Below are 22963 nucleotides of genomic sequence, written 5' to 3' on the forward strand. Positions count from 1 at the left end.
TTTTTTATTTTTTTTAATAAATGTGCCCTTCACCCCCCCCCACCCCCACACTAACCCAAAAAACAAATTTTCCCTGAAGTTCAGGGAAAATCCGTTGAAATTGCCTAATTCATGATAAAAGAATGCACATCTCTACTGAAAATACACAGGCCATGATGCAATCAAAAGCCCACACTTTACTCTTCATGCCAGCTCATTTGCTTATTCATCTCAACTCCAGAGAGAAAGGGAAGGCTGACTGTGTGGCTTGGTGGCAATGCTATGTACAGTCTTGTGGAGAACTTGGATTCAATTCAAAGGCTGGTCAAGGGCTGGTCAAGGCTGTAAAAGCTACAAAAGAAGTATTTACAATCCTTGGTGGAGGGAGTCCCAGTCATTGCATAATAGCAATCCCTGGTGGCCAGATGTAGGGCTCTCAGTTGTAGGGTTCCAAAAGGAGACCTGGTGCATGATCTCTAGCAGAAGGCTATTGCTGCAGTGACTGAGCTAAATGAATTTGGAAGGAATATAAAATAGGGGGGAAATCCCTGAGTAGTTAGAAATGATGGTTACTCATGGTCAGTGGCGTAGCGAGGGGTGGGCGGGGTGGGCAGCCGCCCCGGGCGCCAGGTCTAAGGGGGCGCCGCGGCAGGCAGCCAGCTCCCGACTCGCCCTGCCGACCCCCCAGTGTCACCCTCCCGACACCCCCCTAGTGGTCCAGCGGAGGTCCCGGGAGCGATCTGCCGCTCCCGGGGCCTCCGCTGCCACTAAGCAAAATGGCGCCGGTGACCTTTAGCCCCTACCATGTGACAGGGGCTGAAGGCGACCGGCGCCATTTTGCTTAGTGGCAGCCGAGGCCCTGGGAGCGGCAGATCACTCCCGGGCCCTCCGCTGGACCACCAGGGGGGCGTCGGGAGGGTGGTACTGGGGGGGAGGCAGGGAGAGTCGGGGGCTGGCTGCCTGCCGCGGCACCCCTTAAGTCTCGGCGGCTGGTCTCCGGCTGCCCCGAACTTACTTTCTTCGGCCACATGATCAGCTAGACCGGCTGCGCCGATCTTCTTTCTGTGTGTGAGTTTATGTGAGAAAGGAATCTGCGAGTTTAAAAAAATGAAGTGTGATAATACATATACCTCAACTTTTGTGCTGATTTTGTTGAAAAGTTGGATGAAAGATGAAATTACTAAATTTTAAGAGGAGAACTGCTGGAGAGGGTAAGTAAAGGTGGCTTTTTAAGTTCATTTTTCTTGATTGACTACCATTTTAATTATTGGGTAGTATGTGATGTGTCTGCTGTTTGAAATATTTTATTGGTGTTTGGTAAAGCTTTCAAAATTTGCATTAATCTTTAATTATTGGATATTCTGTTCATCAGCTGTTTTGAAATTATCTTATTTGCACGCGCGCTCATAAAAATGAGTGCAGAAAAATAGCACCAATTTCAATGCAAATCATTGATGGAGGGAGGGGGCGCCGAAGAAGTCTCTTGCCCCGGGCGCCAAATTGTCTAGCTACACTACTGCTCATGGTGCCAGATCTCAGCTCTGGTTCTGATTAAACTGGAAACCCAAAAGAGCAGGAGAAACTGCTGCTCCCCCAAAAGATAAATCATCAGGGGACATAGTGCTTAAAGGCATACCAACACAATGCTTATTACAGTCACAAAACAGTCAATGCCATAGCAAAATGTAGCACTGAAGGTACCGCATGTGGCACTGCGGTACCTTCATGTGGTCTTTAAATGTTCTAAATAACCTTTTCCCATTTGCTCAATCTTATATCTTATACCTTTCCTCACAGCTATCTTCTCCATGAAGATACAGCATTTACAAAGCATGTATCTTGCAGTATTCATTCTCTGCATTGCTATCATAGGAACACAATTTCCCAATCCTTGTCCATAGAGGCCAGCAAGGCTAGGGAGAACTGTCACTGGAGCCTTATCTCTCTCACAAAATGGCTCCATCATTGCCTTTCCTGCTGTCACAGTGTGTGAGCCCTTCTGGCTGTGGCGTGATTGATGCAGCCTCACAGGCAAACCTGCTAGGCCCATGCTGACAGCTGGCAAACCCACTCGAGTTGGGACAAGGAAGAGCTTCCCCTATATGAATCCCATTCCTCGCAGGTTGAGCCCTTGGGTTCAGTGGCTGGCAAGACTTAGGCGAGAGTCGAAGAGAGTGGTTTGGTGACATCAGGAGGCAGGCTAAGGTCAGAGCAGGCAGCAATCAGCAGCAACAAATCCAGGCATGGGTTAGGTTTGGCAAAGAACAGCAGCATCAAGGTTTAGGAAACAGTAAGGGCAGGCAAAGACCAGGCAAGGTCGAGATCCAGGAAATGGTCAGGGCAGGCAGTGGTCAGGCAAGTTCGAGGTCCAGCCAAACATCAGCGCATAACAGATCAGTCTGAGGAAGACAGGTCATGAAAGGGACAAAGCAAGTCAGAGCAAGGAGAAATGTGGCAAGGCAGAGGCAGATTGGAATAAGGCAAGACAGGCTGGAGCAAGGGCAAGGGCAAGGCAAGCAGCAGGGCTGGAGAACAAGCATGACAAGATAAGGCAAGGCGTGGAGCAGAAGTCAAGACGAGGCAACATGTTCTGCAGACTAGGAAGCATGGCATGACTGGGGACATGGCAGGGATTTAAATACACTACCATGCTGATGTTATCAGAGGGCACCACTTCCTTGTTTCCCCCCATGGGGCCTTTCTTAGAACAGTGCGCAGTGAGATTGTGCACCTTAGAACATCACCTGTAACATCTGGTGATGGCAGCATCCTGGGATGAGTGCGGCCAGTCATGAAGCATCCCATGGCTGGCCCGTCATTACAGCTACATCCCCAGTACTTATAGCTCTAATAAAAGAGGTGATGCCTTATACATCCCATTCCTGCAAGCACCCTGCCAATTTCTACAATGCAGCCATTATACCTATAGACTAGCATAGGGCCTTCAAAGCCAGGATTTCCTGTGCATTTTCTGTTCTCAGTGCCCTGAACAAAGATAGTTGTACTCAAGGAAGGAATCATGCCATATACCAACCAATGGACACATGTGGAGGCCAAAGAGTGACTGTTGTCACAGTCTTCTTGCTTCTTCTCTCAAGTCAGCCATTTATAATTACTGCCCTAGTAGTAGCATTGGGCACAGTATAAAAATGCCTACATCACATACTTATGCTCATTCTCTGACTGAAACAAGGACAAGGACCCAGAGAACCACCGGTGGATGATAGAGAAGAGTTGCCTTATGAATATTTTCTTGGAGAAGTCTTGTTTTTTTGGTATGAAATCTGGTGTGTGTATGTGCTTGGAAGTCTCCTTTCATGTGGTGTGTCTCTTTCTGGTATTCTACCTGTTATGTTCTCCTATCTTGTCTGTGTATGTCATTTGTGCCATCTTTTACACAATTCCTGCTTCTTTCTTTTGTCCCTCTCTGTTGTGCCTGTGTTTGTGTGCTGTGACTTTCTTTCCTTCCTGTGCTTTCTTACACGGTCTTCTGTTGCATGCAGTGGAAATGTATGTCTTCTTTCTATTCACTGCGTAATATTGGTCATGTTTATTGTATTTGGGTTTTTATTTTCATTTGCATTGTATTTCTTCTCTCTTCTGGGTATCCTGCCTTTCCATTCTTTGTTTATGTTTATGAGTATGACTGGAATTCCCTGGGTTTCTTCCCACTGCTTATTTTCTAATTGCCCAGAGCTTCTCTAAAGACCAACATCCTTCAGAATAGACAAGCCACCACTAGGCTGAAGCTCAAATCCATGCCTTTGGATTTGTACAGAAGAAGAGATATCTCCTACTAGAGATGCAGTTCTATGTGCTGCCTTCTTTCTTGCTTCCATCTTCTGCTTTATGTGTCCAAAAGATATCCTCAGAAACTATCTACATTTTTTTCTTTCAGATTCTTCTGAATATTCTGATGATCCAGGGCTAGATTGAGGAAGAAGAGGCCGCATGAAGTTAGAGTGAAGACACACCAACTATCTAAGCCATAGGAAATCCATCCTTTGGTTTCTGACCTCCTCCTGGGGTAGGTTAACTAAATTTAACACCCCTTATTCCCCTTTTTGTTTTTAATAAATAATGCTTGTTTGGTTTGATATTTTCTCTCTTTGGTGGTTTTTACAGGTTTACTCGAGTATATGTCTGAATGCTGGATGTGAGGGCTGGAGTATGAGTGACTGTGTAGGTTCCAGTCATATGCACTTAGAGTGATTGAACAAAAGGGTTACAAATTTGGGAGGGAAAGAGCTGGGGGATGACATTTGTGATTAATGAGTGTGGTGAGACTCTTATGTAGTAGGTAGGGACTGCCAATGTCTCTTTCAACAGACAAGTGCCACAATATCCTATGGTGATCATTGGACAGTCTCTTCAAAAGCATTGAGAAATAGTACCAAAACGAGACATTTTTTATATTTCCCTAAGACGTTTCTGATTCCATTCCAATAGAATTGAAGAGCATACAAGGAGATTGTGTCACAGGCCAGCTCCCATGATTTTCCATGGAAGGAAAAGAAGAAAAAAATAATGTTCTTGCAATAGGAAATAACTGAGCAGGAGTAAATATATTCAAGTTATAGCCTTGCAAGCCAATAAAAACCATGCATCTAGTGGAATGAATCACTTGTTGTGGGTGGGATCATAGGTATAAAAGAGCCTTATAATGGCATGATTAGATAGGTTCCTCTTATACTTCTAAATACCTTTTTTCTGGCTCTGATATAGCCTCAACTAAATTATTTGTAAATATCCTTGTGTCCAAATATCTGCAGAGAAGCGCCGCTGTACAAAGTTAGGTAATATATACAGCTCATATAAATACATTTTGGAGAGTATGAAAATAATTCTAATAGAAATCAAAATATCCCCTTTTAAGACAATACATTTTCAGAAAAATCAATATTTGACTGCTATTCACCTCATGAAGACTAGAACTACCAGGAGTTAATAGTCCTGATTGTTAATACAGGGGACAATGTACTAAAGTTCATTAAGGGTAACACAGCCTGCTGATAAAGCAAAACTTAACTACACCTTCCCTGGCTGTACATAGTCCAGCACACATACAAGAAGGGAGAGCAGAAAACTTAAAGTAGTCCACAAACTTCCAAATTCATGCCAGACAGGTGTTGTTTAATTCAGTTTTGAACGTTTCCAGACGGCTACTCCAAACATAATACACAGTACAGGGTTTTCAACCAGGTCCCCCGACACGGACCATGTTTTGCAAAAAGCTGCGTCGGGAGGGACTGAGAATAGTGTATATTTTCAGCCACTTAACTCAGGTCCAGATTCAGATTGTAAGATCTTACAATCTTAACTCAGGTCCAGATTCAGATTGTAAGACCCGATAAGAACCCATGTTAACTGACATGAATACCTCAAAGTCTTGTGCACCTTAAGTTTCTTAGAACTTGTCAAGCATTATGGAACCAATGAACGAAACCCCTTTCATTCATTCATTCATCTGTGTCATGTGACTAGACACCATTCTCAGATTTTACTATATATCTATATCTATATATCTATATCTATATAGTGTAAAGTGGTTGAAAATATACACTATTCTCAGTCCCTCCCGACGCAGCTTTTTGTGAAACATGGTCCGTGTCGGGGGACCTGGTTGAAAACCCTGTACTGTGTATTATGTTTGGAGTAGCCGTCTGGAAACATTCAAAACTGAATTAAACAACACCTATTTGGCATGAATTTGGAAGTTTGTGGACTACTTTAAGTTTTCTGCTCTCCCTTCTTGTATGTGTGATTGAACTCGTGGAGAGTACTTTGATCTCCTTTTTCCTTTTGTACATACTCCAGACCATATTCTAACAGAATGCCCCTTTTTCTGATTTCCCTGGACATTTTTATGCCTTTGACAATAAAACCAGTGTTTGGCTTTAATGTGTCACCTGTAAAATCTGAGAATGGTGTCTAGTCACATGACACAGATGAATGAATGAATGAAAGGGGTTTCGTTCATTGGTTCCATAATGCTTGACAAGTTCTAAGAAACTTAAGGTGCACAAGACTTTGAGGTATTCATGTCAGTTAACATGGATTCTTATCGGGTCATCAGCCAGAGCTGGGGAGAAAAACCTACGTTTTCCTCTATTTCTAGCTTATCTGAAGGTGAATTTCAAAAGTTAATCTGTAGGATCTGTAGGCACAGCATAGCACCAATACTCTGGTATAGGTCATGCTCACAAAATCAAAACAAATCCATAATTTCCCCCACCAAAATATAATTATAAAAATGAGTACTGCTTTTACCATCTTTCTTTTGAGCAGGCTCCTGCATAATCTTTTGATAGCATTCATACTGTGCAGTCATAATCTTATTTCGAGTTACACCCAGACCACGGTTGGCATTCTCAGTCATCGTGTTGGCTTGCTCTTCTGGAATAGCTGAGACAAAGAACTAGGAAAAGGATTTGAAAAGAATATAATTATATAGATATAGATATATAGAGATATTACTGATATTATTTTCATGACTTCATTTATGCTGGTGTTTATCATAGGCTTAATAAAAATGAAATAAAATTCTTTTTCTCCAAGAGGATGACGGTATTTGTCTCTATAGTCATGCTACTATAAAGGAAATCTGCACTCTACCTAGCTGCTATCAAGCTAGTGCGAGAGTACATTGTATAAATCTCATCTTTGGGTACCTTTCCTCATTCCAAATCACATTAAATCTTCACTGATGTGTACTGTGCTGTTCGTATCTCTGTCTGTGCATGTAAAAGTGCCCCCAAAACCTAGACCACCACCAAAACCTCACCTCGAGTTACTAGTTGACCCTCATACAATGGTATAAATAGATGACAAATATGTGCACCATCTCAGAGGCTCTCCCTCCCTCTCTTTCCCTCCATCTCCCCCATTATCAGGCTTCCTAGATCCTTGCTTAGCCTACTGTATGAGTGCTTCCTGTTCAAGTAGGGCAATTTAAAGACATTTGTTAAGCTGTGCTTCTGCTAACTCTCCTTTTTGCATCTAAGGATATTCTGTGCTTATCCTATGCCCTATTAAGCACAGAGGATCCTTAAATGTGAAAAGTAAAAGAACAGAGGTTAGAATAGGTATAAACATTATTATACTATTCTAGGTCTTTCAAAAATTCAGATACTTTACTGATCGAACAATTATAATCTAAGGAACAATGGAAAGTGTGGTTAACTGTTTCAGTTTCCAAGAGCCTCAAATTCTTATGATGCACTGCAGGTGAATCTGCAAGAAAGCAAACTGCTTGGAGAAGTATGTATGAACAGCAGTCAAAGGGACTTAGGTATTAATGCCATTATCACATGTTAAAAGGATTTAGCATGGAATAAATGTAGCACCTTAGGTAGCAAAGAGCCATTGTACATTGATCATTCCCAACACTATTATAATAAATAAGCTATATACACAATTTAATTTTCTTTATACATTGCTCAGGGTTCCAGATGGGTGATTAAGGGAGTCATTTACTAAGCCACAGTATTTTTCCTGGAGGAACAAAATACCAAAGCAAAGCAACTCCTTACCATACCAGTTATTTGGGTAAAATAATGCACAATTTTTAAAATACTATGCACTATCACTTTGTTAAGGTGTTTACCCCATGATAAATGCCTAACACAGCTTAATATATATACCCCTATGAAATATAAATAAATATTGCGCATTGCATTAAAATTATTTAAAATATAATGGTAATATGATTTTTTTTTGCAGAATTAAACATTCTGTGATATGTACTACACCACGATAAAATTTAAACTCATTAAAAAGGCAGGGCTTTTTATCCCACCTCAGGGTTACAAAATGAACAAAATCTCCTGAGCCTTCTGTTAGTTACTGGCAAAGAGAAACGGAGAATCTCTTTAAGCTGTGATAATTTGCTTACCTAATTCTTGGTTTACATTGCAAAAGCGCAACACGTTTTTCTTGTGATAAAATGAGTCAAATATCCAAAGCTACATAAATGAAGGTTAGAATGGATGGTTCCCCTAGTAAGACAAAGTGTTTCCCACTTTCTTTCAAGCCAGGCATTATGCTAATGAACTTAAAAAACACAGATTTTAAAACCAAACATATATCACAATGTAAAATCACAAAAAAACCAAAGCAGAAAGCATAAATTAATAATTCTAGCTATCAGGAACAGGCTGGGGAAGTCACTGTTTGCCAGAGCATAGGTAGCCTGGTTTTCAAGAGAAACCATTAAGCAATTCATAAACAGCACAAACAATTTAATAATTAACACATCCCACTGGGGATGTGCAGAGGCAAAACTTTTGTGTCGGTCTGTTTATTTGTTTTGTAGATCACCTCCATTCCTTTTGTTTGTTTCCAATGTAAAAAAAAAAGATGTATTTATTCTGTTTGCTTACCATTAAAGTCAATGGGGGACATGATGCAGCTTATTTTAAGTTTTAAAATTGTTGTTTTGTAATCAGTTCTAATGAAACTTGTCTGTAGAGATTATCAGAAGGGAAAGATGACTCCTTGACACCAAGACCAAGGCAAAATGGCACCAAAAAAATGGCATGGATTGAAAAGGGGCAAAAGGGGCAAAAGGGTACTGACAGTGGCAGGAGTTCTATAAGGCACTGTGAAAGAAGCAAAACAGCAGCAAATGTGGCAAGAACACCTCAAGGCTTTAAATGAGGGCACTAATAACAGTGGCATGAGCTACCAAAGGCAGAATAAGAGGGGCAAAGTGGCACCAAGTGTGGCATGAACATCCTAATGCACCATGAAGGGGGACCATAGCGGCAAAGGTGGCAAAAACTTCCAGGTCCTGATAGATGTACAAAGTAGCACAAAAAGTGGTATGAAGACATCATGAAAGGTGCAAATCAGCTATCTACAGTGTAAAGAACACCCCAAGGTATAGAGCCAGGTATATGGCAGCAAGACAGAGTGGCAAAAAGACACCCAAGGTGTAGCATACGAGGTATAGCAGCAAGGCTGAGTGGCAACAAGACCCCTAAGATGTAGAGTATGAGATAGGCCAGCAACGCTGAGTGGTAGCAAGATTCCCAAGGAAGTACATCAAGAGTGTGTTGGCAGGGCAGAATGGCAGCAAAACCCTCAATGTGTAGTGTCAGGAGCATGGCAGTTTCACCTCAATTTGTCTTCTTTTCTTTCTACTTGCCTACTTCTCCTGCTTTGGCTCTGTCCTAGCTACAATCTCACTCAGGAATTTCTTGGTTGCTATAGTTACCATGCTCACTGCTCACTTTTCAATGGGCGATAGATTTGAATAAGAAACAAATGAAATTAAAATTTTCATTTAAATTCAAAGTCATTTGTAATAGGGGTCCAGGAATGAAACAAAAATTCTCTCTTTTGTTGTATATTATCCGTTTCTTTGAAATGAATGCACATCCCTACTTCCAAATATAATAAAACTCAGGGGTTGTTTTTGCATCAAAAGGTTATGAAAGAAAAAAATAGCAGCTAGGTTCGTCTGGAAAGCTGTAAGTACAATAATGAGAAGTCTTTGGAGAAACAAAAGCACTCACATACTTCAGTCTGTCTGACAGGCTACACAGGGGATATAGGAGGCCAGATGTTTAGGGAACAGCCACATTAGAATTGGTAGCAATTTAAATTAGACTGCAATGATAAAATTAACTAGCAATGGGGGCTGTTTTGCAGGCTGCAAATTTAATAATAAGTAGGAGGCCAATGTAGTAAAATGAGATAAATTTGACATACCCTGCTTCACACAGAAATATAATGCAAATAGTGAATTTTATTTTAGATTACTTACACTATTTTCCCTTTCAGCAAACAAAGCCGACTTTCCAAAGTTTTTCGGTTTCGTAAATAGTGAAATTTTACATGTACGTTTACACTGGTAAACATTGATTTACATTTATAGTTAATGAGTTTCTGTGATAGAAAATAGAGATGAGCTTCGTTTTTTCTACCGGGTCGTTTTTTGAGTCGGATGCTTCGGGGTAAAGTTTGTTTTTTCCTCGGTTAGTTTTTTGGAAAAACAAACAAAAAACTAAATAGGGAAAAACGAAACGGGCCCAAAAAATGACGCGGGAAAATGAAGCTCAAAAAAACCCACCCAAGCATTAAAATGTACAATAATACATTTAATTCAAACCCCCCCCCCCACCATCCTGATCCCTCCCCAAGACTTACTAACATCCCTGGTGGTCCAGCGGGGTCCTGTGAGCGATTTGCCCTCCGTGCCATCGCGCTGTGTGGCCTGCCTCTCATCAAAATGGCGCTGATAGCCTTTGACCTACTATGTCACAGGGGCTACCAGTGCCATTGGTCAGCCCCTGTCATATGGCCATCGGCGCCATCTTGTGCTCCCACCATGTGACGGGGCTGACCAATGGCACCGGTAGCCCCTGTGACATAGTATGGGCAAAGGCTATCGGCGCCATTTTGATTATTGGCAGCCGACAGCCTGAGTGGAGGAGATCACACCCGGACCCCCGCTGGACCACCAGGGACTTTTGGCAAGTCTTGGGGGACCCTCCTGTCCCCCACAAGACTTGCCAAATGTCCCTGGTGGTCCAGTGGGGGTCCGGGAGCGATCTCGCCATCGGCTGCCAGTGACAGAAAATGTTCTCTTTGTATGAAACTGCAAGACTCCTGGGTGTTGCCTGAAGAGAGGTCATGGGGATGCCCAGGATAGGAAGAACATGTTCCTCTGCAACCTCCTGTAAGATAAAGGTATGGTGGTGACCTGCTGCAGAGTACTTCAGTTGATTTTTGGACTCAGTTTTGGGAAGAGAGTTTTGGTTAAAGAAATATGGAGGAAGAGTTTGGCTGCCTCCCTCCTACCATGGCTGAAGGAACATCGAGAGTTGTGTGTTCTGTGAGGGATCGCTTTCATCTTGGGATTCGGAGAGAGAAAGCACAATTGAAACATCAGAGAACTATAAGACTAAATTATGATATATTTAGGATTCCTCTTGGAGTCTTTACCCCTGGGGGAAAGAAGAAAATAGGGACTCTCTGTGCAGATACTGTTTTACCAGCTCTGTGGGGAGGGGAGGGGGGTTTCCTGCTACACAAGGATACCCTGGTCACTGGCGAACCTCATTTGTCCATGTACTGGAACGTAAGTGATTTTGCCCTGGTAGTAAGAGACCCTTGCAAAGACAGAAGAAGGATTGTGAACAGCAAAGATAAAATCTGTGGTGCTAAGGACTGTTTGACTGTTTGAATGGTGCCATTTACTTATCTGATTCACCTTCAGTAAAGTTTATTTTTGGACACTCCCAGTCTGAGTTTCCTGCATATTACTGGCACCGTACAACACACACAAATGGTAAAGGATTATACCTCTCCCAGGGAAATGAAATACAGTATCACCCCCAACATTCTGGGGCTTGAAGGAGGAATAATTCCTTCCCCCTACCAGCAAAGAACTCAGGCCCTGGGAAAAGAGACTTGTGTGATAACTAGCGGGTGGATCCAGTCCCAAGAAAAATAAATGTGTTTATGGCCCCACTGATGGCTACCTGCTACCCGAAAATGGGGTTACATGTGCATCCTGTGGAACATTGCACATACTTTTTACCATATTGAAGGAGGGCAATTTGTAGACGACAAATTTACACATGTAAATGGCTTTGAAAATTGCCCTTTCAATGGAAGCAGGTTTCATTTACATTAGCCTCTAGCTGCATGAAAGCCCAAATTTATCTTGATTGTATGTTTATGAACAGATGCACTAAGGGTTTCTCTGGTGCAATGCACTCTCTTTATACACATACACATATATATGCATATTTACTGTTCATTAACAACAAGTATAGGAACCTTTCAGTTAAAAAAATATTTTAGTCCAAAGTTTCATGAGAATTTCTGCTTTGAAGTACTGAATAGTGGAATATAAATAAATAAATTCAGTCATTCATACTGCATCTTACTTATCGTACACACATGTTGCAAAAGCCTAGCAAAAACAATGACAGCGAAATTAAAGCTAACAATGGGAAAGTAATAAAAACAACAAGATAAAACTCACCTTGACAACAGAGAACAGGAGTAGAAGATGTGTAATCCATGTATTTTGCATGATTAAATCTGATAAAAAGTATTTTCCAGTACAGTTCAGTACTGAAATTGAGCTGCAGAAGAAAATAATTGGAGAAAAGATTATCAATGCACATAATTTATCTGCTAACAACCAATGCTAGTTGCAATTGTTGCTTTGAAATTAGTGCCAGAGGATGTAGTGAAAGCTATGAGTGTAGCTGTGTTTAAAAAAGGTTTGACAAGTTCCTAGAGAAAAAGTCCATAAACCATTATTAAGGTAGAGTTGCAGAGATCCACTGCTCATTCTGGGATAAGCGGCTTGGAAGCTATCTACCCTTTGATATCCTGCTAGGTACTTGTGACCTGGCTTGGCCACTGTTGGAAACAGGATACTGGGCTTAATGGACCTTTGATCTGACCCAGTATGGCAAGTCTTATGTTCTTATGACTTTCCTTCCATTACACGTTGAGAAGTACAGAGACTTATGTGGTGTACCATGTGTGGTTTGAGTCACTCCATGCCTCACAATGCAACCACAAACATATCATACAGCTTTGAGCGACAGCTTTCTATGGCATTTTAACTATAAAATAATATCTTATTTCAAAAACAATCATTTATTTATTCTTTATTTAATGTTTAACAAATAACCCCTACATTTATCAAAATGCTATAATAGCGCCCACCTGCGCTATCTTTTGCTTCATGCGCTGATTAATATACCGCGGGTGTGTTTCTGGGAAAAGGTTGCTATCATACATGCTGTTTGGAGAAGGAGAGAAAGAGAGAAAGAACAATATGTCACTCTACTATTTATACCACTGTAAGAGTGGGCACTTTTAACTCGGAGTGGGCTCTGGGGGGTGGGGTAGGTTTGGGGGGGGGGGGGGGGTTTACATACTCAGAAGGAAGCACAAACATCAAAGTACACTTCACTGAAGATTTTCTGTCATTTCAATTGATGAAAGGTACAAGAGGAGTTGATTTGTACAATGTACTCCCTACCTAGCTTCAAACAAGTTAGGTAGAGAGTGCAACAAGCGTGTTAAGGTCCTAATGTGAAATGATAAATGACCCTGTAAGTTTGGGAATGAAATGTGAATTGCCTTGAGCTGTCAGCGAATACATTTAAAACTGTTTTGAAAGCCAGCCCGGTGGCTCAGTGGTAATGCTGTGCACCTCCATGTGGAGAATGTGGGTTTAATTCTTGGGTCATGTCTACTGTTCCATAGGTCGGACAGACCTGGGGATGATGAAGAGGCCATGTTCTCAGACTATGGGGGGGGGGGGGGGATTGCCAGTCATCATGCATTGGCGACACCAACAGTCATAGTCACAAAGGTGTGCTTCTGATTAATGAGCAAAAATGCATGTTAATAACCGCGGATCCCATTATTTCTAATGGGGATTATTTATTAATAATGCATGTTTTCAATAGTGAAGAACCTTTTAGAATAGGGCTGCTGGATTTAGGGCCCATGATTGCAGCATTACGGATACAGCCTTACAGGTCGATTTTAAAAAAGGTGCGCGCAGGGAAAACTGGTGTTACGCGCGCGGCTGGGCCTTGCACGCACTGCATGCATTTTGAAAGAGGCCCGGCCATGCGCGTAACCCCTGTTACGTGCACAAAAGCCAGGCCTCTTCCAAGACAGGCCTCTTCCAAGGGGCGGGGCCAGGGGGCGTGTTAGGAGCAGGGAGGTGCAGGCGAGCATTGATCATTGTCTCAGAGCGTCACGCGCCGGTCCCCTGCCGGCGCGCGCAACTTACTTCAGGTCAGGCCCTGAAGTAAGTTGAAAAACAAGGATGAAAAAAAAAGGTACGATTTAGAGGTTGGGGAGGAGAGGGGAAGGGGAAGGGAAGGATTACAAAATCTGGTGCGCATGTGCATGTGGCCTGCCAATTTTATAATATGCGTGCACTGGGCCAGGTAATTGAGAAGGGACATCAAATATAGAAGAAAATCCCAGGTAGGTGCAAATTAAGACTCATGACACTGGAATGCAGCTCCAATTCCAACTGAGCTGGAATCCCAAAGGAGCAGGAAGAAACTGCCTGACCACCCTCTCCCCTGAAAAAAGGAGCATGAAATAACTTTTCAATATATTGTGAGAAAATTAAATAAGGTCTATACTGCATACATGTAGGTATTCAAAAACTTCCATCAGTAGTAGCTTGAGGGCTGTTGGGGCGCTGTGCAAGAAATGCATTTGGGGCTTGTAGTCTTCAGTTTGATGATATTTAAGTTGGTTGGACATTTTTAATTTTAATTTCACATTGCCCTTGCCATGATGCTGCAATAAACGTTGCATTAAGGATCTTTTTAATATTGGTAAAGGAAATTACATAGTCGACTGTTAAAAGGCAAATTGTGCAACCTCTAGGGAAAAAAAAAAAAAAAAGATTTGCTATTCAAAACAAGAGTAAGGGCTGCTTGGGAGACTGAATAGCAGTGATACAAATGACCCTATAATAAAGCATTTTGGAATTGTCCTGCTCTGAGCCATGGAATGCAGTAGTTGCCTCATTTCGCTGTGCTTGAATCTCATTATTTCCTCTCAGATGTGCAAAGCCGTTCACAGGATAAGTGGCCCCCCAAATAGGAAAAGGTGGGAAAGCCTGAGTTCTTACTCTGAATCAGTTCCCAGCCTAAGTTGTTAAGCTGGGGGGCCCACCGGAACTCAAAGAAAGAACCAGGAGATTCTGAATGCACAGTAGGTGTAAAGCTGTGACTTGCTAGCAAGTAGCAGAACGCAGCACCAACCTTCCAGTATATTTCTTGAAAGGGAATTCTCTCCTGAGTTCTGACTACCAAGGAGAATCCAGTGTATGACAGAAGTTAAAGGTCTGGCACCAGGTAGAAATTCCAGAGCAGGCGGAAAATGTGTGGTATCCTTCAGTGTGGGATGTGGCGGTCTGTTTATATTGCATCCTGTATGTTCTTAAGTCATCATGGGATCTATCTGCAGCATGATCCTCAGAGGCCTCACACTTCTACAGTATGTGCTGAAAATTAGCTAAAAGTTTATAGGTACAAAAGTAGTTGCATATCTTGCCCCTGATATTTTTGTGACTGGAATGATGAGGGGGAAACTGCAAATACATTTGCAAATTTATCTGTGTGTAGTTAACTCCCTTGACTCAAAATTGCTTCAGGAATGCCTAGTTTAAAAGCAGCTCTGTGCAGGGCATTTTGCAGCCTAATGAATCCAGTCAGCTATTACTAACAGTTTAATTAGCTGGCTAGATCTTTTTGAAAACTGCCCTCATGCTGCTCAGTCTTGTGCCTTCTGGCGTACCAAAATGAGGGGCCTATTTACTAAAAGTTTTCATCCATTCTGTGTCTATAGGAAAAATGCTTAGTAAATGACCCCCCTAAATTTGTTCAGGTTCAGCACTGCTGATTCTTTATTACTGGATCTCAAATCTGTCAGTATGATTTTGTGCTTTTGGGTTTAGTGTTAATACAGTGCCCATTCCTCCTTCTGTTTTTCTCTCTTTTGCACCGCTTTATGAGTGTGTATGTGTGTGTGTGTGTGTGTATTGTTTCCTCTCTAAGCTTTGAACATAGTCTTCTGTCATATACATTGAAATAACATGTACAGCTTCTGTACTCCATGATTTGTGTCTATCATTTTGCTTGTCTTTTTACTTTTCTTGGTTGTTTCGAATGTCTTCTCTCTAGGAGTCTGCATAGATACAATTTTCAGTTAATTTTGCTTTTCCCTCCGTTTTTGTTATGTTAGGTGGTTTTTTTTTTCATTTTTCATTTAGTACACACTGTTTTGAGTTCGTGTTCAGTTGTGCAATATTTGAGTTAATCAGGCTAAGAGCCTGATTTTCAAAAGCATTTTCACCCTTAAAATTGGGTTTTACATGTATAAATGCACTTTACTTTAAGGGCCAGATTTTAAAAGCCCTGCGCGCGTAAATCCAGCCGGATTTACGCGAGCAGGGCATAGGCGCGCCGGCGTGCACATAGCTCCGGGATGCGCGTAAGTCCCGGGGCTTCGTAAAGGGAGCAGGAGGGGGCGGGACCAGGGGGCGTGGTCGAGGCCTCCGGACCAACCTCCGGGTTGGGTGATGGCGCGCCAGCAGCCCGCTGGCGCGCGCAGATTTACGCCTACTTTCGGCAGGCATAAATCTGCCAACAAAGGTAGGAGGGGGTTTAGATAGGCCGGGGGGGTGGGTTAGGTAGGGGAAGGGAGGGGAAGGTGAGGGGAGGCGGAGGGAACAGGCAGCGCGTGCACCCCCTTGCACACGCCGACCTCGGATTTTATAAGATACGTGTGGCTACGCACGTACCTTATAAAATCCAGAGTACTTTTGTTCGCGCCTGGTGCACAAACAAAAGTACGCGCGCACGTAAATTTATAAAATCTACCCCTTAGTTGGCTTTAGAAAATTGCTACAATATATGTCATTGAATTATCCCTAGGAGGCCCCCCCAAGCTGACCAAAAGTTCAGGTTGGGTCCAACGGGGGTCTTGGAGCGGAGGCGCGGTGAATCACGTGACATCGGTGTCACTCCGACGTGACGCGGACGTCACGTGGTCCCCCGCGCCTCCGCTCCGGGACCCCCGTTGGACCCAACCGGAACTTTTGGCCAGCTTGGGGGGGCCTCCCCCCCAAGCTGGCCAAAAGTTCCGGTTGGGTCCAACGGGGGTCCCGGAGCGGAGGCGCGGGGGACCACGTGACGTCCGCGTCACTCCGACGTGACGCCGACGTAACGTACTCCTCGCAAAGGAATACAGGAATGGCTTCATGACTCCCTGCTGGACCACCAGGGAGTTTTGGTAAGTCTTGGGGGGGGATTAAGGAGGGTGAGGGGTTTAAATTTTTATTTAAGGAACCATTGCACGTATGGACATAGCCTCAACTTATGGAATTCTACATATGTCCATATTGACCGAAATTGACCCTCACCTTCGACTTATGGACTTATGAACATAAACTTTTTGTCTGCACATCCCTAGTATATATAGCATACTTGCCTATTCCTGTACCCCAAGTGCATTAACATACATTTGTCAGGCAATTATCAGTTTGCCAGAGAAATACCTCTGTGAAATCAATGATTCTGGCAGTATGGATGAAATGCATCTGATAAAAGGTGATATTGCTATGTATTCCTTCCTCCAAATCATTGTTAATTTTTTATATAACACCATTCCAAGCACATAATGCCACGTGCCACTTTTCACCATTTATATATGACCTGCTACTGCCTCTCTTACAATCACTTCCTTGCCCACCAAATATGTTATCCTTAAATTTTGTTCTCCTTAATTTCAAAACCAATTTCTGATGGGATATTATATCAGAAGCTTTAGCAATATCCAAACAAAATGTATAGCTCATGTTTTAAAAGCAGGTTTCCAGCTAAGGTTCTCAAAAAAGCCAATAAAGTTGATTTGACAGAACCTGTTGCTCCTGAACCCCCGAAGCCATGTTCCAATCTGAATCCTTTAATAAAGGCCCATGTTATTTAAAGTGAATTTAACCTTTCGGAGATGTACAGTACTACCTTTTATTGCTGTCCACGAGCAGAGGGAAGGTGCATTTCAGCTCAGCTAACTTGTCGACCAGTCAAGTTGAAGAACCAATTTAATTTTGCTGAAAATGTTGTTGACTGGAAAATCAATGGACATAGATGGCAACTTTCAAACCGGCACACGTCCGCAAATTTGCACACATACGTTGGCCCGTGCCTAGGGACGCAGCCATTTTATAGCATATGCATGTACATGCATGCATGTTATAAAATAGCTTGGCCACACACACACACACATGTGCCAAATTTGAAGGGGGTGCATACATGTTCATGCAAATTCCACTTCTACTGCAAAAATTGGGTAATTTTTTTTTTGTAATTTAAAGATTTATTAACAGTGGCAAGTATACAAACCATCATACAGAATAGCACGGATACAGTCCAGAACAGTATCAGAAGGCAAAACAGAACAAAAAATACCAGAATGCACCTGTAAAATTAGTGTCATAATGGAGCTATATGTACTGTACAAGTCCCACTGTGTTTTCCTTCCCTAATCCCCCCCCTCCCCCCATCTCCATAGGTACTTCAAAGAGGAAGTTGATATATTAGAGAAAAATCACAAGCAACCACCCAAATAAGAGACCACTCTACAGAAACAACCTCCGAGCGTATCAGAAAGAAGCAGTAGTTTGAGTGGCTTTCCATCTGGTATATGACTGCCAAGTTTTGTCAAATTTAGGCTTGGTGTTATGTCGAAGAGCCGTAATTTGAGTCAATAAATAATTTTTTTCTACTCGCTGTTGTATCTCTGCTTTATTGGGGGTCCGGGTATCCTTCCACGCCCTAGCTATCGCCATGCGTGTGGCCAGTAGGACATAATGGGCCAATCGATTGTGGTCATCAGATAAACCCTGAATCCTAAGCCCAAGGAAAGCCTGAACGGGGCCGAAAACTGGGAAGCCCGGCAACATTTCCCCCAACCAATGACGGATAGCCACCCATAAGGTCTGTAAAAGGGGACAATCCCACCACATATGCATAAAAGAGCCCACAGACCCACATCGCCTCCAACAGCAGTCAGGAACCCGAGGCATAAATTTGTGCAACCGTTGAGGATACATGTACCAGCGATACATAATCTTATAAGAATTTTCGATCAGGGAAGTGGCTATAAAACCCTTCCCGCGGCCCTGAAATATCGTTTTCCACTGTGGAAGAGAGATATCCATACCCAAGTCCTTTTCCCATGCCAGTTGGAAGCTCGCTTTAGTCCTAACCTCCCTCGCCAGTAGTCGGTAGAGTCCCGATAACAGCTGACTAGAGGTGTCAGCCTTCTTACATAATTTTTCAAAAGAAGAGGGACCAAGCGCCAAATATGACCCCAACTGAGTAGTTCTTGCAAAGTGAGCAAGCTGCATATAGGGAAAGTAGTCTGAAGCGGGTAGATGATATTGGTGTTGGAAATCGGGAAAGGATTTAATCCCAGTCGAACCCCATAAATGACCCCATTCCGAAATTCCCTTCCTTTTCCAAAGAAGGAGGGCTGGATTATCCCGTCCAGGACGAAAGTCCTTATGGTCATATAGACTGGAGCTAGCATGATACTCTCTTCGCTCAACAAGTCGGTCGCTATGCTGGTGCCATATCGCCAGAGTGTCCAAAATAGAAGGAGATAAAGCAGTCCCCGGGTCCACTATCCATGTCCTCTTGGGTTGCCAGATAAGAGACCTCAAAGGAGTATCCCCAAGTAGCTCCTGATTAATTTGTATCCATTGTTTGGGGTGCCTACCCTTGTGCCAATCAACCACTTTTTTGAAATGGGCTGCCCAATAATATCGGGCAAGTTCCGGCACACCGAGCCCCCCCTGCGCCTTAGGCCGAAACAGGACACTCCGGGCCACCCGCGGCCTCCTCCCAGCCCATATGAAATTCATACATTTCCGTTGCCATAGTTTAAGTTGGGGGGTAGGCACAGGGATGGGAAGAGTTTGAAAGAGATACAACAATTTTGGTAACAAGGACATCTTAAACACCGCCATCCTCCCCATCCAGGAGATGTGATACCTGCTCCACTCTTCCATTTCCCCAACCAATTTTTTCCATAGGGGCCCATAGTTTAGAGTGAAAAGATCATGAGATGCACTCAACTGCACACCCAAATATTTGATATGGGACGAGGCCCAGCGAAAGGGAAACAAGCCCTTCAAATGTGCTACACTCTGGGGGGTGAGATTGATGTTCAATATCTCCGATTTCTCCCAGTTAACCCGGAAACCCGAGACCCTGCTAAAGGCCTCCATCTCCGACATCAACTGAGTGAGTGAGAGTTCGGGCTTGGTGAGGGTAAGTAAAATATCGTCAGCATAAAGGGATAGCTTAGACGAAATCCTGCCCATCGTGAGCCCTTGTATATTCTCCTGCCCCCTAATTTTAATGGCAAAGGGCTCTAAAAACAAAGCAAAAAGCAATGGAGAGAGCGGGCAGCCCTGCCTGGTTCCTCTACCAACTGTAAAAGTGGGAGAGTAACCACCATTGATCTTTAAACAAGCCTGGGGGCCATTATATAATTGCTTTAACCAGTGTAGGAAAGAGGCACCAAAGCCCATGCTTTCCAAAGTGCAAAACAGATATGGCCAATGAACCATATCAAACGCCTTTTCGGCATCTAGGGAAAGAGCTATAGTGGGGACCCGATAGCGCTTTGCAAACCAAATGCTGTCAAAAATCTTGTGCACATTATCCGCAGTTGTCCGGCCCGGGATAAACCCTGATTGGTCCGTATGGACAAGCTGCGAAATGAAGCAATTTAACCGGGTAGCCAAAATTTTTGCCAAGAGCTTTACATCGATATTAAGTAGAGAAATAGGCCGGTACGAACCACAAAGGGAGGGATCTCTCCCCGGCTTCAATAATATGGTGATCCCGGCCGTATTGGTCTGGGGAGATAAAGCAGAACCCCCTCTCAGAGAGTTAAAAAAAACAAGAAGAATGGGTGCCAATATCGTGGCAAACTTCTTATAAAATCGAGGCGTAAAACCGTCTAGCCCAGGAGACTTATCCGCTTTTAGAGTGTTAATAGCTTCCGTAACTTCCAACAAAGTAATTTCTTTATCCAGAAACCGCCGTTGGACAGCTGTAAGCTCTGGTAATGGGACATCCGCTAAATACTGAGAGATAGTCTCAACCGAGACCTGAGCATCCATACTGTACAATTGGGCATAGAATTGAAGGAATCGCTGTCTAATCGTGGAGTTATCGGTCAACAACACTCCATCTGCTCCCTTAATTTTTTGAATAGTAGCTTGGGCTTGTTTACGTTTCAGCGTTTGGGCTAAATACTTCCCCGCTTTATTCCCCCCCTCGAAGAACCGCTGTCTCGCCAAGGTTAACTGGTGAGCAATCCTAGCTGAATCCAATTGCGCTATCTGATCTTTGGTCTCTTGGATTGCCTGCAAAATCTGAAGATTCGTGGGGTCGCCCATGTGGGAGTGCTCTAAACCTGCAAGATGCAATAACAACCCCTGCCGCTCCCCCTCAGTTCATTTTTTAACAAAAGTGGCTCGGGAAATAAACGAGCCCCGCAGAACACATTTCAGACACTCCCAGAGAATCCCTGGATCCATCCCCTCAGTGTCGTTAGTATGCATATAGTCCTGAATATCCCTGGCAATCTGGCGTTGGAACTCACCATCTTCTAATAAGGAGTCATTCAAACGCCAGAACCGTTGTCCTTTATCATAATTCGTGATTTGTAGGGTAAACCAAATGGGAGAATGATCCGACCAAACGATCGGCTCAATATCCACAGCCTGAACCATATTCACTCGCAACCTATCCACCAAGAACATATCTAAGCGAGAGTAGCTACTATGAGGGTGCGAGTAAAATGAATAGCACCTAGATTTGGGATACCGAGAACGCCAAATATCGATCCCAGAAACCAGGGATTGAAGGCGTTTCAAGGCTTTCCGAACTGAAAGGGAGTCAGCACTACGCCCCGTTGAATTGTCCAATACCGGGTTCAGGGTCGTATTAAAATCACCACCCAGGATTACACTCCCTTCTGCTTTAGTGGCTAGAGTATCATACAGGTGAGAGTAGAAAACTTCCTTATGAGAAGTTGGGCCATAGATTGAAACAAGGGAGTACTTCTCGGACCCCACTCTAATATTCAAAAGTATATAACGCCCCTGCGCGTCGGCATGAGTAGCCAGTAGCTCATATTGTAAATCCTTTTTGAGAAGGATCCCCACCCCGGCATATTTATGATCTTTAGTGGCTGCAGCCCAGTATTGGTGCGGATATTGGGCATTTTTTAATAAGGTCTCATATCGTTTTCTGAGGTGTGTCTCCTGGAGATAGATCACATCAGCCTGTAGACGACCCATTTCCTGAAAGAGAAGCTTGCGCTTCCGCCCAGAATTTAGGCCCTTGACATTCAGAGAAACAAATTTAAGAGTAGCCATGATAAAGAAGTAGAGGACCCGCCCCTGTAAGCAGACAGGGACATCCCCCCCCTGAGCAAAAGAATCCAAGGCAGACATAGAAAATGGTATACCAACTGAACCCCAGGTCGGAATCCTCGAAATACCTATGAAGAAATTGAAACCCCCCCTCCCTCCCCCACCCCCTCTGAATCACCTGGGAAGGATATAATCGTTCCCAGCAGCTACTGGAGGAAGTACCCATCCTGAAGTGAGAAGGACGCCCCCCCCCCCCCCCACACCCTAAATAGCGTAAAATACTATTGCGTTCGCGGCTAAATAGCAGAATCAGGGATAAGAATGCTAAAATATGAAACCCAAACAGGTAAGAACCACTGCGTGTAAAACTGTAACCAACATAGTAATAACGCAGATATGTCCACTAGGAGCCATGCCCATAGCAGGGCCGCCTGAAAAAGAAAAGGTTAGATATATAGTCACAAAAGTCATGGTGGTACGTTTTCCACCCGAACATCACTGGGGTTTCTTCTTAAGCGTTTGCCCCCCTTAGGAACCCGCTGCCATCTGGGTGGTTCCGTGCGTCGACTCTTAGGAGCCTTGAGACCCGAAGTGGGTACCTCCACAGTCAAGCCCACCTCCTTCGCCGCCTGTACGCCATCCTCAAAAGTGTGAGCCTTGTACGACTTCCCCTCCACCTGGAACCAGATCCCAAATGGGAAGAGCCATCTGTACCGGACTTTCGCCGCGGTGAGGGCCGTGGTAATGGGCTTAAACGCAAAGCGCTTCCGCAGGGTGGTGGCAGCCAGATCCGCATACACTGCAATATCGTGGTCTTCCCACCGCCAGATGCGTTGTCGGCGCGCCGCAACAGCCAGTTTATCCTTATACTGGAATGAGTGGAAGCAAACAATGATGTCTCTGGGGGTATTGCCAACCCTAGGCCCCAACGACCGGTGGGCTCTCTCAATCTGATTACTGTAAGCGGGCTCTCCACCTTCAGGAGCCTGCTCCCCCAGGATCATAGCGCTGATC

The 22963-nt window shown here is 43.6% G+C and overlaps 1 protein-coding gene across 1 annotated transcript in view; it reads right to left on the bottom strand.

Annotated features, from left to right (window-relative positions):
- Positions 1–22963, bottom strand: part of CALCRL (calcitonin receptor like receptor) — a 250688-nt gene that overhangs the window by 70802 nt on the left and 156923 nt on the right. The window contains exons 3-4 of the mRNA XM_029605971.1: positions 11978–12080; positions 6250–6397 (exon numbers count right to left, since the gene is read on the bottom strand). Coding sequence (XP_029461831.1) covers positions 6250–6397; positions 11978–12028 — 199 coding nt within the window. The 5' untranslated portion in view covers positions 12029–12080. The remainder of the gene's footprint in view (positions 1–6249; positions 6398–11977; positions 12081–22963) is intronic.

This window comes from Rhinatrema bivittatum, chromosome 6 (assembly GCF_901001135.1).
Source record: "Rhinatrema bivittatum chromosome 6, aRhiBiv1.1, whole genome shotgun sequence".
Lineage (NCBI taxonomy): Eukaryota > Metazoa > Chordata > Amphibia > Gymnophiona > Rhinatrematidae > Rhinatrema > Rhinatrema bivittatum.